The following is a 13,385-nucleotide window of genomic DNA, read 5'->3' on the forward strand; positions in this document are numbered from 1 at the left end:
TATTTAGCTGATCTTGTTTCTTCTTTCTCAAAGCCTTCCTTTTGCCTTATTTTTGTCTTTGTGCCTTCTAAAGTTGGTCTTAAATAATTATCAATGAATTTAATTGATAATATCTAATTGATATGTTTGAAACTAAAATTTTTTCATAACACCTCTGCTATATATTTTATACATATGTATAGACCTCCTATGTCAAAATCCCCAAGTTTTTCCTCTTTAAAATGATTTGTTTCAGCCAGCCTGAATGCATAGTTTTTACTCAGACTGTATTGAAAACAAATAAATCTGAATGTTTAATTATTCTCTTAGTAGCAGATTCTTTTCCAAGCTATGTCAATATTAAAATGTTATATATTAAAAATATTCAGCTTTGAGCAGTGCACATTGAGGCTAAATGTGGACTTCAGAGACATTTCTTTCTCTAATCCTGCAAATCATGTTTAATGTTTTATATATGCACAGGAATTTTTGTACATTCACCGTATCTATGAAGTCTTCCAAGAAAATAATATTTAGGGCTTATCTTACTAGAATAGCATTATCTAAAATGGAACTTAAATGGCTATCAGAGGAAGTGAGATACTCTGATGCACTGTGAACACCTTTGTCTTGCTCTTCTTAGAGCAGACATCTTCCTAAGAGCACAGGTAGAGAATCATTTTACTCTATGTGTGAAGATAGAAACTTCTTCCTATCTTCCTTGAGTAAACAAACTATTACTTCCAGAACCAAGAACATATAGGTCTAAAGGCTATTACCTGGTTCAGTGCGTTATTTGTGGAAAAAGAAAAAAAAAAAGTCCTATCCTCTTTATGTTGTCTAATTAAAGTCCAGAAAAATCTGACACCTGGGGAAAAAGACCAGAACCAGAACAAGAAAGAGGATCTGTCCTTGACAGGAAGTATTGTTTTCTTTCCTAAGTTTCATGGAACACACTAGAAGAGTATTTAAAACTGCCACATGGAATTGCCACTTCCAGATGGACATGGCACCAGTCCATAGGAAATGATGACATGAGCAAGGTGATTATAAAGGGACTCACATAAGTTGATCTTTCTTTTCTGCAGATGACACAAATAGAAAGCTTTGAGCCAGAGTGGAAAGGCACACTGTCACTTGCCTTTCCCCTCTGAAGAAGCTGGGACATATTCTGCTCAGCCAACATGTTCCCATAGGAATGTGATTTAACTTCCACTTTTCACACAGAATGAAGCAACACTGGAGACCTGTCGGGAGGGTGATAGCAGCCTGGGAGGAATTTGGATAAGTGTTTTTCACTCCACTGTTTTCATGTGACTTGACTCTCCTCTTAATTTAGTTACATCTTGACCTGGAAAATGCAGCCAATGTTTGTCTCTGTTCATTTGGCTTACCTTGATTCATCATGTGCATACCCCTCTTTCCCCTACTCTCACCTTATGCAGCCTTTCCCCTGCAACCTACTAATAGACTTTATCTAAATGTCTACACAAGTATTAACTGTCTCCCTCCGTAGGGGCTTTACTTCTAGGGAAAGAACATGTATTTGGGTCCTTGAAATATATAAAAAGAATATTCACCTAAAGCATCCTAAGAGGCTCCCCACTCCTTTCATCAGATCTGACTATTCATATATCTGGCAGCTTCTATAAGAACCCTCTGGTAGTAGAGGAATTAATATTTCTCACTTCTCCCTCGGTCCCCCCCCCCCCCTCACCCCACCATCAAACGACTGATTTTTATGCATGAGATAATAGACAAGCCTTGGGTGACCTGTTTTTTTCCCCCCTTCCCCCTCCCTTTTTTTCCTTGCGGTAAAATAGTGCTGAAGAAAGAGGGCACTAGTGTACAGCCCAGATCGCATCCTTGCACCGTCTGGCTTAGAGCTGAGGCGTCTGCGAACCGAGCGTGGCCCGAGTGGTGTTCTGGCCCGAGGACCATAGCGCTGTCTATCCGGACTCAGGTACGTCTCAAGTCCAATTCTCCAAGCAGACCCAGGTAAGCAGACACCTCTGGGCGGTGAAACCCACCCACAGTGGCAGACATAGTTGCAGTCCGTGGGATTTCCTCTTGATCTCAGAGGCATCCCCGCTTATTTATTTCTTTTAGCCCAGCATCCCCGGGAAGCGTCGGGACCCGTGGATGCCTGGGTTATCTTCCTCCTGCCTGGCTCACCTCATGCTCTCGCTCCCCGCCCGCTCCCTTAGCTCCTTTCTTGTCCGACTCTCACCTTGAGAAACGGAGCCGGGAGGAACGAGAGGGAGCCAACTTCAGCCCCAGAGGCGGCTGAGATTTGGCGCCTCTGCCCCCGAAGCGGTCGGGTTTGAATATACCTGCAGGAGCACTGGCTGCAAGGCAAAGAGAATGAGGATGGAGGGGTGGTGGGAGGCGAAGGAAGGGGTGTGTGTGTGTGTGTGTGTGTGTGTGTGTAAAGAACGCAGGAAGGAGGGTTAAAAGAGCGAAGTCGGGGGTGGGGTGGGGGGTGTCAAAGAATTGCAACTCGCTGGTCGAAGCGTCCGCTCCAGGCCCTGCAGGGGAATGTTTCCGCAGCTGGACTGAGCACTGTCCAGGGTTCTGAAGCCGGCAGAGCTTGGGCTACCGCTGCAAGAGCTACCCAGAAGCTCCCCTCCGTTCCCTTTCTAGAAATGTGCAAAGCCAAAGGTCCCGATTTAGGCGGGTGCAGGGGCCCCCTCCGCCCCCTCTCTCCACCCTCCATCGCGGGCATCAAGTTACCTTATCTGCACCCTTTCTCCCTGAACATCTACAGTAAGCCTGACTTATTGGGTGTGTGTATGGGGGGGGGGGGGGGTGTGGGAGACATACCAAACTCCGACATGCTGAGACTTTACCAGGCGTTGCCTTAGTAACTAATATGGATTTCCTCAAGCTGGCAAATTATATTTACTACTCGGGCTGTATGTTGAGGTCTTTTCAACTCCTTTAATTTAAAGTAAAAGGTGCATTCCTTTTTTGCGTTCATCTTGAAGTAGTGCTTCCACCCTCATAATGAGTTTCCAAATTTCTTCTGGGAAAAAGTTGATCTTTTCAAATCCGGAAAGTTCTCTAAGGCTGGAAGACCTAGCTCCTCCTCTCCTTTATTCCCCTTCCCCCCCCCCACCCCCCCCCCCACCCCCCCACCAAGTCTGTAAGTGTAATGGGTATTTGGGGACCTGGAAGAGGCTTGAAGCTGGAGGAGGGGGAGGGTCGGTGGGGCTCTGCGCCTCCAGGGACCGATGAGGGCACTGCGGGCAGGACGCACCACGTCCTGCCTTGACCACAGCTGTCTCCCAAGCTGTCCCTCCGGCCGCTATCATGTGTTGAAATGGACCGGGCAACTATTAACATCACTGACCCAGAGTTTTGAAACAGGTCTTGTGATAACAGAGCTTTGATTTTCTTCCTTTTTTTGTCGGCAGCGTCCAGCTCACGGCTGCCACCACGATGCCCATTGTACTCTTGACCAGTTTACTTTGATGCACCGGTGAAGAAGGGGGCTCGAATTCCCCTTTTAGAAGCGTCTCCAGGACACGGAGGTGGTCGTGGAGGACTAGGTGGCGGAGGAGGGGAAGGAGGCCGGGGTGCAAGCGGCGAAAGTGTTGAACCAGCGGTGTTGGAGAGCAGGACCGAGCAGGGAGAGGCAGGCGTCGGGTGTCTGTCTACGCTGTGAGCGCGCAGAGCCGGCTGGCAGGACCAGCGTGGGAACGCGGCCAGCAGGCTGTGGACCGCGTCCTCAGCACAATGGTCCGGCTCTTCCTGGTTTTTTTCCCAGCGATCTTTTTGGAGATGTCCCTTCTTCCCAGAGGACCCGGCAGGAAAGTGTTGCTGGCGGGAGCCTCGTCTCAGCGCTCGGTGGCCAGAATGGACGGAGATGTCATCATTGGAGCCCTCTTTTCAGTCCACCACCAGCCTCCGGCGGAGAAGGTGCCTGAGAGGAAGTGTGGAGAGATCAGGGAGCAGTATGGCATCCAGAGAGTGGAAGCCATGTTCCACACGTTGGATAAGATTAACGCGGACCCGGTCCTGCTGCCCAACATCACTCTGGGCAGTGAGATCCGGGACTCCTGCTGGCACTCCTCCGTGGCTCTGGAGCAGAGCATTGAGTTCATCAGGGACTCTCTGATTTCCATTCGAGATGAAAAGGATGGGCTCAACCGGTGCCTGCCTGACGGCCAGTCCCTCCCCCTAGGCAGGACTAAGAAGCCTATTGCCGGCGTGATCGGCCCGGGCTCCAGCTCCGTAGCCATTCAAGTGCAGAACCTGCTTCAGCTCTTCGACATCCCACAGATTGCGTATTCTGCCACAAGCATCGACCTGAGTGACAAAACTTTGTACAAATACTTCCTGAGGGTTGTCCCTTCTGACACTTTGCAAGCAAGGGCAATGCTTGACATAGTCAAACGTTACAATTGGACCTATGTCTCTGCAGTCCACACAGAAGGTAGGCATTGCATTTGGGAAAGAAAGGTACAGAGGAAGCGAGTATATTGCATGATGTGCCTTTATGATCATAATACTGCCCTCCACCCCCCATTTATTTCCTGCACTGTGGGCAACAGACTTTACCCTTGTCAGTACACACCCACCCAGGCATTACCTTTGATCCTCCTTCTGTAATTATAGTGTAAGAAGACTGTGTCCCATGGTGTTTTGGGGGATAGTAGGAACCTATAAGATACAAACTCTCCGTGAGTAGTATCCAACTGTAGTTTTTGGGCTACATGTTTGTCTCACATTCTGAGTTTGTGTTTGAAAGGCTTGTTTGCCCAAGGTGGTATACTACCCTTAAATGACTGGCTGTGGTTTTCCAAGCTTCACAGACTAATCCAAAATGAGCAACTGGGGAAACAAACAAAAACAACAAAACTTGCTGTCACCTAAAGTGGTCTTGAAAGCTTTATCTTGTCTCCAACAGCTGAAGGTGCTTCTTTGTCCTAGTGTGTGGTTCCCCTTCTTTCACATACAAAGCTTCCTTGGAATGTTGGATTCATGCGTCCATCTTCCTCTGTATATCAGAAACTTACTTCAAATTCTAGGGTGCCTCGGATACAAAGGAAAAGTAAATAGTTTAAATCATATATTTATTTTCTTTCTATTAAGTATGTTAAAATTATCCAGATGCCCTCACTCCTCCCAAGAATTATCTTCTTTTATGAGAAATAGCACTGGTGACCTCTTAGATTTGAGTTTGGTTTCTAGTCTTTTTCTTCTAACACGATGATTTTGCTCATTAGAATTTAGTTAGATCAGTTACTAATAAAAGGATAGTAGGAGTTAGGTGTAAAATGGCTTAAAAAAAGAAATAGATTTATTTGAGGTTAAAAACTTTGATTTTTATAGAGTCTTACATGAATTCTCAAAGTATTTTTTTTAAAGATTTCCCTTACTCTCCTTCTCTCAGCCTATGCAGATTTGGGGATAAAATGAGACTTTTAAGTCATTTACTCTTAACTCCCTTGTTAGGTCTATAAAGAAACTGAGACCTGGATTAAATATCAATTGCCTACGGCAATTCACACACACACACGCGTGCGTGTGCACACACACATATGTATGTGTGTGTGTATATATATATATATATATATGTTAGCATATGGAAGATAATCTTGAGAATATTGCTGCATTCATATTTTTAAATATCAAATTATTAAAAGAAAGGCCAGGAAAGAAAGGCATGACTTCATGTTCTTGCAACAGTTACACAATATTCAGCCACTGGTGTGAACTCTGATTTCAAAATTAAAAAGCATTCTTACTGATGTGGTTATATGGTGATTATTAATGAAAACCAATGCTTTAATTTATAAAGGGAGCAGAGTTTTCAGGACAAACAAACAAAAACAATGTAGAATTATGCATTATAATTTTGGAATTTGCCTTTGGGGGAAAAACTTTCTGCCGCAATATTGTGACTTTTAACAGCTGACTCATATTTCTGAATCTTGATTTTTAATAGTGAATGGCAAATCTCTTTTTCAACAAAATCTCATATAACTATTTTAAGAAACAATTTTAGGTTCAAATGCTAATCTCTTGCATATTAATGTTTAATGTTAATTTCCTACGTTTTTAATGTTTAACATAGTTTCCTCTGGTGCTTAGATGGAACATCTTGAAAGCACAAATTAAAGATGTGTTAATTATCAGCATTAGATCTCTCTACAAGGGAATGGCAAAATCTAGATGGAATGTGATTTATTTAAATATTAAATAATTCTCCCTCCGTTGAGCTAGGTAATAGTTTATAGATACTAGAAGTATAAATTCCTCTTTCCAAAAGTAATAGTTCATTACTTTTATACCCTAGTTTTATTTCCCATATTTTAATATAACATCATTTTATGTTGGGGTAGTGAAGAGTAAAGACTTCCCTATCTATCTTCAATTTGTTTTTCAGTTGCATCACTTTGCTAAAAATAATTGCTTATAGTGGGTTGCTTTCTGACAAGTAGAATTATGTTTTTGGAAAATTAATTTGACTTGTGTTTGCCAATTTTGTTCAGGAAGGGCTAATATTAAAATTTCACCCTATATTAATTTGGATTACTTTATTTCCTTTCTGCCTTCTGACTGATTTTGTGCGGCAGAGATTATGTCTCCATACTATTGTAGTAGTTGATTCTAGACTACGTTGTGTTCATAGAGCAGTGTCAGAGCTAACTTTCGTGTCTATTATCAAGAGATGACGCCATTCCCCTACCTTTTACATATGATCTTATTTCCTCTCAAGGAGAATTTGTCCCTATTCTTATTAGACATAATATGTATGGAACTGAAATTTATTTTATTTTCTCCTATCTGCAAAGAAATGTAACAGTCTCTTTTGTATAAGCACCAGCTGAAAATTCATTTTTCCTGAGGTTCTGCCCTCCTGCTTCTCAGGGACCCATGGTGTACTGGCCTGCAGGCATTTCCTTGCATCATTTAGTAATTTTCCTGCCTTCAGACTGATGGGGTCACCTACTGGTGACAGTTCCTTGTCAAAAAGCAGCTAAGACCACATATCAGTGTTGTCTCTGCCATCTGGGCACTATTCAGGAAAGAGGCCAGTTTGGATATTAACAATTTGGAGCTTAGAAATTCTGGAACCTCCAGTGACCTTCACCTCTCCTTTACAAATTAGCCATTCTATAGTAAATTTATCATCATAATTTTTTAAATTAGAAGTTAGCATAGTTAAGCTAGTATTAGAAGAATAGCTCGTATAGTTAAGCTAGCATCGTATAGTAAAAGTACTAAGTGACTAGATTAGTGTACCTTCATTTCCATGGTTAATTTTGATGGACTTTACAATCACAGTTGGGGCATCCTATTATTTGAATGCCCCAACTGTTTTTATAACCCTTTCTTATTTCATTTTATATCGAAGTTAAGCTGGGAGATATTTTCTGTTTGCTTTCTAAACCAGCTAGAATTCTGTTGTAATATTCTTTTACATACTTTTCAATCTTCTGCCACATCATTTGCACCACACTTAACCTCTGGTCATGACAACTGTCAGTTTACCTGGCATCAAAGAGTATTGGTACACGTGCAGGTACCTGCAGTAGGCTCTCCAGAAAAATTTTCAGGATAGTCACTGAGGAGAGTATTGAAAAAGGATCCGTCAAAGGGTAGGTACTGAAGCAATGGAGCCTTATTCACAGATAAAGATTGAGTGCATTTTGGAGCAAGTTACTCACCTGGACTGTGTGTCTTTAAATATGCTAAGCATAAAATACAAAAATAGCCTACTTCTGTGAAGAATATCTTGGCCAAGGACACTGGATTTTATCCTTGTGATGAAATGCAGATTCCCCATCAAGAATCAAATTTATCATTTCAAAAAGTTATAGAAGGCAGCACTTGAATGTAATTCTAGTTGATTACATTAAAAGCATTGAACGAATCCAATAAAGAATATTCTTTAAGTAGCTTCAAAAAGTTTTTTTTTTTTTTTTGATAGGGTACATTTTCATTTGTTTTAAGCATTTCTGTGTCAGTATTTTGTCTTATGTGTCAGAGGAGTGTTGTTATTATAAAGGACTTAATTATGCTTGTATACAGTGCCCTTCACTGTAAGGTACTTTTTTGTTTATAGTCACATTTTTCGTTGTAGTGCACCTTTTTTTTTTTTGATGCTTGCTTACATTTTATATGAAATTGGCCTTTTTGAGGGCTTCTTTTCAAAATCTTTTTTCTTCTTAAAACCCTTTTTCTATTTGATATAAAACTTACTTTAGCAGTCCAATGGCATCAGAGGAAAATCCTCCAAAGTCAGTGAACTATTACTTTAGGTAATGAAGTTACATATAAGAGTTTTATTTCTACCAAATATTGTATTTTCTATCTATGCCCCCGCAACTTTCTTCATATCTTTCTTATCTTGATTCCAACCTATTTCACAAAAAGTTACCTTAATAGTTGCTCCATTTTGTCACAAAATAAGGAACAGCAGTGTCATCAAAGGTTATTTAGGTTAATCAATTAAAGATGCTTAAAACACCATGATTACATCTTTCCCAAGAAGCAGTTCCCATATACTCTGAGTTTCCTATTGGTGATTAGGATTTCTAATATGAGTGAGAGAATATAGGACTTAAATTCAGAAGCAGTATTTCACCTACTAGTCTGCTTTTCTGTATAATGACCTGACTTTCTGAAATTTCCACCAATTCTCCATCAACCACTGGGAGTCATCCAAAACAATTTAAATTCCTCTTCCTTGTGATATTTGCCATCAGTAAATCCTCTCTTTTGTGCTGGATCTCACCAGTTCTCTCGCCCATTTATTCTAGTTTTTAATTCCTTCATCATCACAAATAACTCAAGTAGATTTGAGATAAGTTCTTATCCAAAAGTGTTCTGAAACATATGTGCTGCTGCTAGGCCGTATCTCCTTCTTTTTGTGCTTGAGCAGTTATTAATATTGGTATTGTTATTATATCTGAGAGTAAGACTTTACTTTTTGTTTCCTTTTAAATATAAAATTATTAGCTTAAATTGACCTTATCAGGAAGTTCTGGGGTTTGATTATTTAATTCATTTTAGCATCACCATAAGACCAGCTTTGTGTCCTCAGGATTTAATTATATACATTGAGACTAAGTAAGAGAGGGTCAAGTGTAAAGTCCTATAGTCTATCACCAGCAAACTACTTCCTGGCTGACTCTGGTGGTCATTTAGTCTTCATGAATTCCCTTGACAGTATGCTTTTCCATTATATACTGTACTACTTTATAGATAAATAAATCAATACAAGTAATTTAAATGAAAAGCCATCACAATAGTCACTCAATTCTAATTGAAGATATGCTATACAAAAATATGTAAAAAATTTAAAGGCTTGGTCTCAGTTACTAAGTACTTTACACTGTAAAGAGGGTACAGTTGAACACATGTAAACCAAATAAAGTTAAAGTGTGGACATTTAGAAACATGAATTTATACATGTTTAGGGAACACTGAAAGAAAATATTGGTGAGGATAATTGGTGAGAAAAAAGCCACAAAAAAGGGAATTTTGATAAGTGTTTTTTTTTATATGACATTTCTTTTAAAAGTTAGAAGCAGTAGTAAGAATGTCCCCATGGGATAAAATAAGCAGGTAAGCTTGTCTGGAGTGGCGAGTGTGGTCCAATAACTAATAATAAAGATAGCAACTCAACTTGGATTCTTATATTTTGTGACTGTGAATGCTTATTAATTTGAAGGACAAAAACTGGAGAATTTTGAAGCATGTGCCAGAGAGTTTTGGTTTCAAGAAAGATATACCCAAGCACAGTTTGATGTGATTCAAAAATAATTAAAGTGAATTTTACTGAAATATGTAGGGGAGATCCATTAAAGGGAAGGGCGAAAACTAACTGTGAAAATGTTAGTTATTGTGGAATTCTAGCTACTAGGCTGTTGAAATAGTTGGGAAAAATAAAAGGTGTTCCTTTGTCAATGATAAGGAGGAGTCCAAACTATGCCTAGTCTTGCAATCCTGGAGGACCAGGAGAATTTTGGTGTAATTCACAGGCGTGTCATGAGTAGGTTTCAAAACCATGATTCTTTAGGTTTAAACAACATGGACTAAGATTTAATATATTTAATATATAATTATATCAGTGTGTAACTTGGGTAAGAGCACATACATTATTAGCAGGCATGGGTATGTGGACAAAAGAAAAACCAGGGATAGTTATGAGATACTCTATTTGTGATTTAAGAAAAAGGGTTCACATCCAAATAAAACCTTGTTCATCCAGAACCTTGATTCTCCAGCTGACTTACCTGGGTACTTGAGACTTGGCTTCTTTGACCTCCAACCTTTTACATTTTAAAAATTGAATTACTGTTGATATACAATATTACTCTAGTTTCAGGTGTGCAACATAGTGATTTGATGTTTTCATAATTATGAAATGATTATCTCCATAGGTCTAGTTACCCTCTCTCACTATACAAAGCTATTACAATATTATTGGCTATATTTCTTATGCTATACTTTATATTTTAAACATTTTACAAGTTGATCTTTGCAACCTATATAGTTCTCTGACTTTTTAAAAAGAGTGCTGGATTTAATAGACACTTTCCTCAAATATACAAAGTAATCATTATGAATATCAGTTGCTACATGTGCTGGGACACAGTGGTAATCTTGAAGCCTGTTGAAAAATATAAAGCCATTTAGGGGCACCTGGGTGGCTCAGTTGGTTGGGCATCTGACTTCAGCTCAGGTCATGACCTCACAGCTTGTGGGTTTGAGCCCCACGTCGGGCTCTGCGCTGACAGCTCAGAGCCTGGAGCCTGCTTCAGATTCTATGTCTCCCTCTGTTTCTGTCCCTCCCCTGCTCATTCATTCTCTCTCTCTCTCTCTCTCTCTCTCTCTCTCTCTCTCTCTCAAAAATAAATAAACATTAAAAAAAAAAAAAGAAAAATATAAAGCCATTTAGGGGCACCTGGGTGGCTCAGTTGGTTGGGCATCTGACTTCAGCTCAGGTCATGACCTCACAGCTTGTGGGTTTGAGCCCCACGTCGGGCTCTGCGCTGACAGCTCAGAGCCTGGAGCCTGCTTCGGATTCTATGTCTCCCTCTGTTTCTGTCCCTCCCCTGCTCATTCTCTCTCTCTCTCTCTCTCTCTCTCTCTCTCTCTCTCTCTCTCTCAAAAATAAATAAACATTAAAAAAAAAAAAGAAAAATATAAAGCCATTTAGAGGCGCCTGAGTGGTGCGGTAGGTTAAGTGTCTGAATCTTGATCTTGGCTCAGGTCATGATCTCTCAGTTTGTGAGTTTGAGCCCTGCATTGGGCTCTGTGCTGATGGCATGGAACTTGCTCAAGATTCAGTCTCTCCTTCTCTCTGGCCCTTCCCTGCTTGTGCTTTCTCTCCTCTTCTCTCTGTCTGTCTCTCTCTCTCTCTCTCTGTCTGTCTCTCTCAAAAATAAATATATAAACTTTAAAAAATATATAAAACCATTTTTTCCTACCAAAAAATGACCCCAGATTACTATTCTTATGAGTTTCTATATTTGTTATTTTTTTACTATATTGGCTAGCCTTATTAAACCATTTTATAAGTTATTTAGTCAGTATTTAGTGAACAGCTATTATGTGCAAGGAATTAAGGTGATGTTCAAAGATGACAAAAAAGAGATATCTTTATTATTTTGAGAAAGATTGAACTCTTCTTGATTCTTCTGCCATACCATCAATCACTCTGTGACTTCATTAGCTTTGGAATAAATTTTTCAAGTAGCTGGCCTGCATAGGGTAGATGGTGATGGCAACTCCTATTTTATATTTCCCCCATAATGTGGCTTGGCAGTTCCCACTTCTCTTCAGTCACTAAAATTTTTCTCCTAGCGATCTATGGTACTAATATACAATGACTGTTGTATGGATTTTTAATAACTTTCTAGGTAGTGGCTAGAGTGGCATCATCTTGAAGAAATTTGTCAGAAGCCGTATTTTCAGCATGCCCCATAGTAAGACCACAGAGGGGTGCGAAACCACAGTGGAGGACAGAATAGTTTCCTGAGTACCTAAAACCACTGAAAAAGCAACTCATCGTTAATGGGTTCTGATATTAGATTGGAAGCAACATCTCGGTAGGAGAAGGTTTTCAGAGAAGGTATAGTTGAAAACCAGAGTCAGGCTAAGATATAAAGGCAAAATGATGTGACTGTCTTATCCATGAGGGGCCTAACATTGGATTAAAATTTTTATGCAGAAATATATATGTAACTTATGTATTCAGGTGTTATTTATTTATTCTATTTATTTTTCATGCCTAATTGTTTTCTTTTTTTTTTAATGTTTTTATTTATTTTTGAGACAGATAGAGACAGAGCATAAGCAGGGGAGGGGCAGAGAGAGAGGGAGACACAGAATCCAAAGCAGGCTCCAGGCTCTGAGCTGTTAGCACAGAGCCCGATGCGGAGCTCGAACTCACAGACTGCAAGATGATGACCTGAGCTGAAGTCGGATGCCCAGGTGCCCCCATGCCTAATTGTTTTCTATGAATGTCTAAAACACTTAAGATCTAAATTTACAGGAAAAATTGTAATTTTAATTTCCTTCAATCTCACGGGAAGTTTTGCTTTCTTAAGCTTAAGACACCGTGGTACCAAATATAGTGTTAATGTTTTTATGAAGATAATTTATTGATTCAGGCAGAAATTCTCCTTTATCAACTTTAAAATTATCTGTTTTGGTCACTTCATGGCCAAGAAATTAAAGATTCGAGCTGATTATCTAAATGATTCTGATAAAAGCCTAAATTGGCAACTGAAAAACAAAAACGATTTTGGGAGAGCAGTTCTTTGATTACCAACTAACTTATTTTGCATTCTGATGAAGACATGACCATCTTATACATTGGTCTATTATGTGTCAGACCCTGGTCTTGGTGCTAAGAGTACATAAATTAAATACATTTTGATTATTATTATCATTGCTATAATTATTATCCTTAAGGTCCCATAGTCTGTCAGAAGAGACATATATGTAGTTGTAAGACTCATGGGTTACAAAAATTTAATCATAAAAAATAAATGAATGAAAGGCTATTGGAAATACTATATATTCATCTCAGTTTTATTTGTGAAATGGGAATGATAATCACTGCTATATTATTTACCTCATAACAGTGTTTTGGAGAACAAGGAGATGGAATATACAAGTGACTTTTACCTGCTTTTGTTAAATTCCCACCAAAGGGACAGATTCTTAAGATATCAGCCCTTTTTAGCTGATGAATAATGAGCAAGTACATGCAATCAGTTAATCAGGTATAGATTTTGACCCTAAAGCCCAGTAAAATAAGACAAACATGAAATTCGTGGTTAAAAGCATAGCATGTGGTATAGATTTTAAGACTCTTTCTCATGCTATAAATGAGAAAACAAAAGATCCAGGGAAATAGAATGGCTTGCCCAAGACTA

The 13,385-nt window shown here is 39.6% G+C and overlaps 1 protein-coding gene across 2 annotated transcripts in view; it reads left to right on the top strand.

The window, feature by feature from the left end:
* The first annotated feature begins 3,717 nt into the window (after positions 1–3,717).
* GRM1 (glutamate metabotropic receptor 1) overlaps positions 3,718–13,385 on the top strand; it is a 429,826-nt gene continuing 420,158 nt past the window's right edge. For both annotated transcript variants that reach the window (XM_047859536.1, XM_047859537.1), the window contains exon 1: positions 3,718–4,417. In XM_047859536.1, the coding sequence (XP_047715492.1) occupies positions 3,718–4,417 (700 nt within the window). The remainder of the gene's footprint in view (positions 4,418–13,385) is intronic.

The sequence above is a fragment of the Prionailurus viverrinus genome, chromosome B2 (genome assembly GCF_022837055.1).
Source record: "Prionailurus viverrinus isolate Anna chromosome B2, UM_Priviv_1.0, whole genome shotgun sequence".
NCBI classification, from domain to species: Eukaryota; Metazoa; Chordata; class Mammalia; order Carnivora; family Felidae; genus Prionailurus; species Prionailurus viverrinus.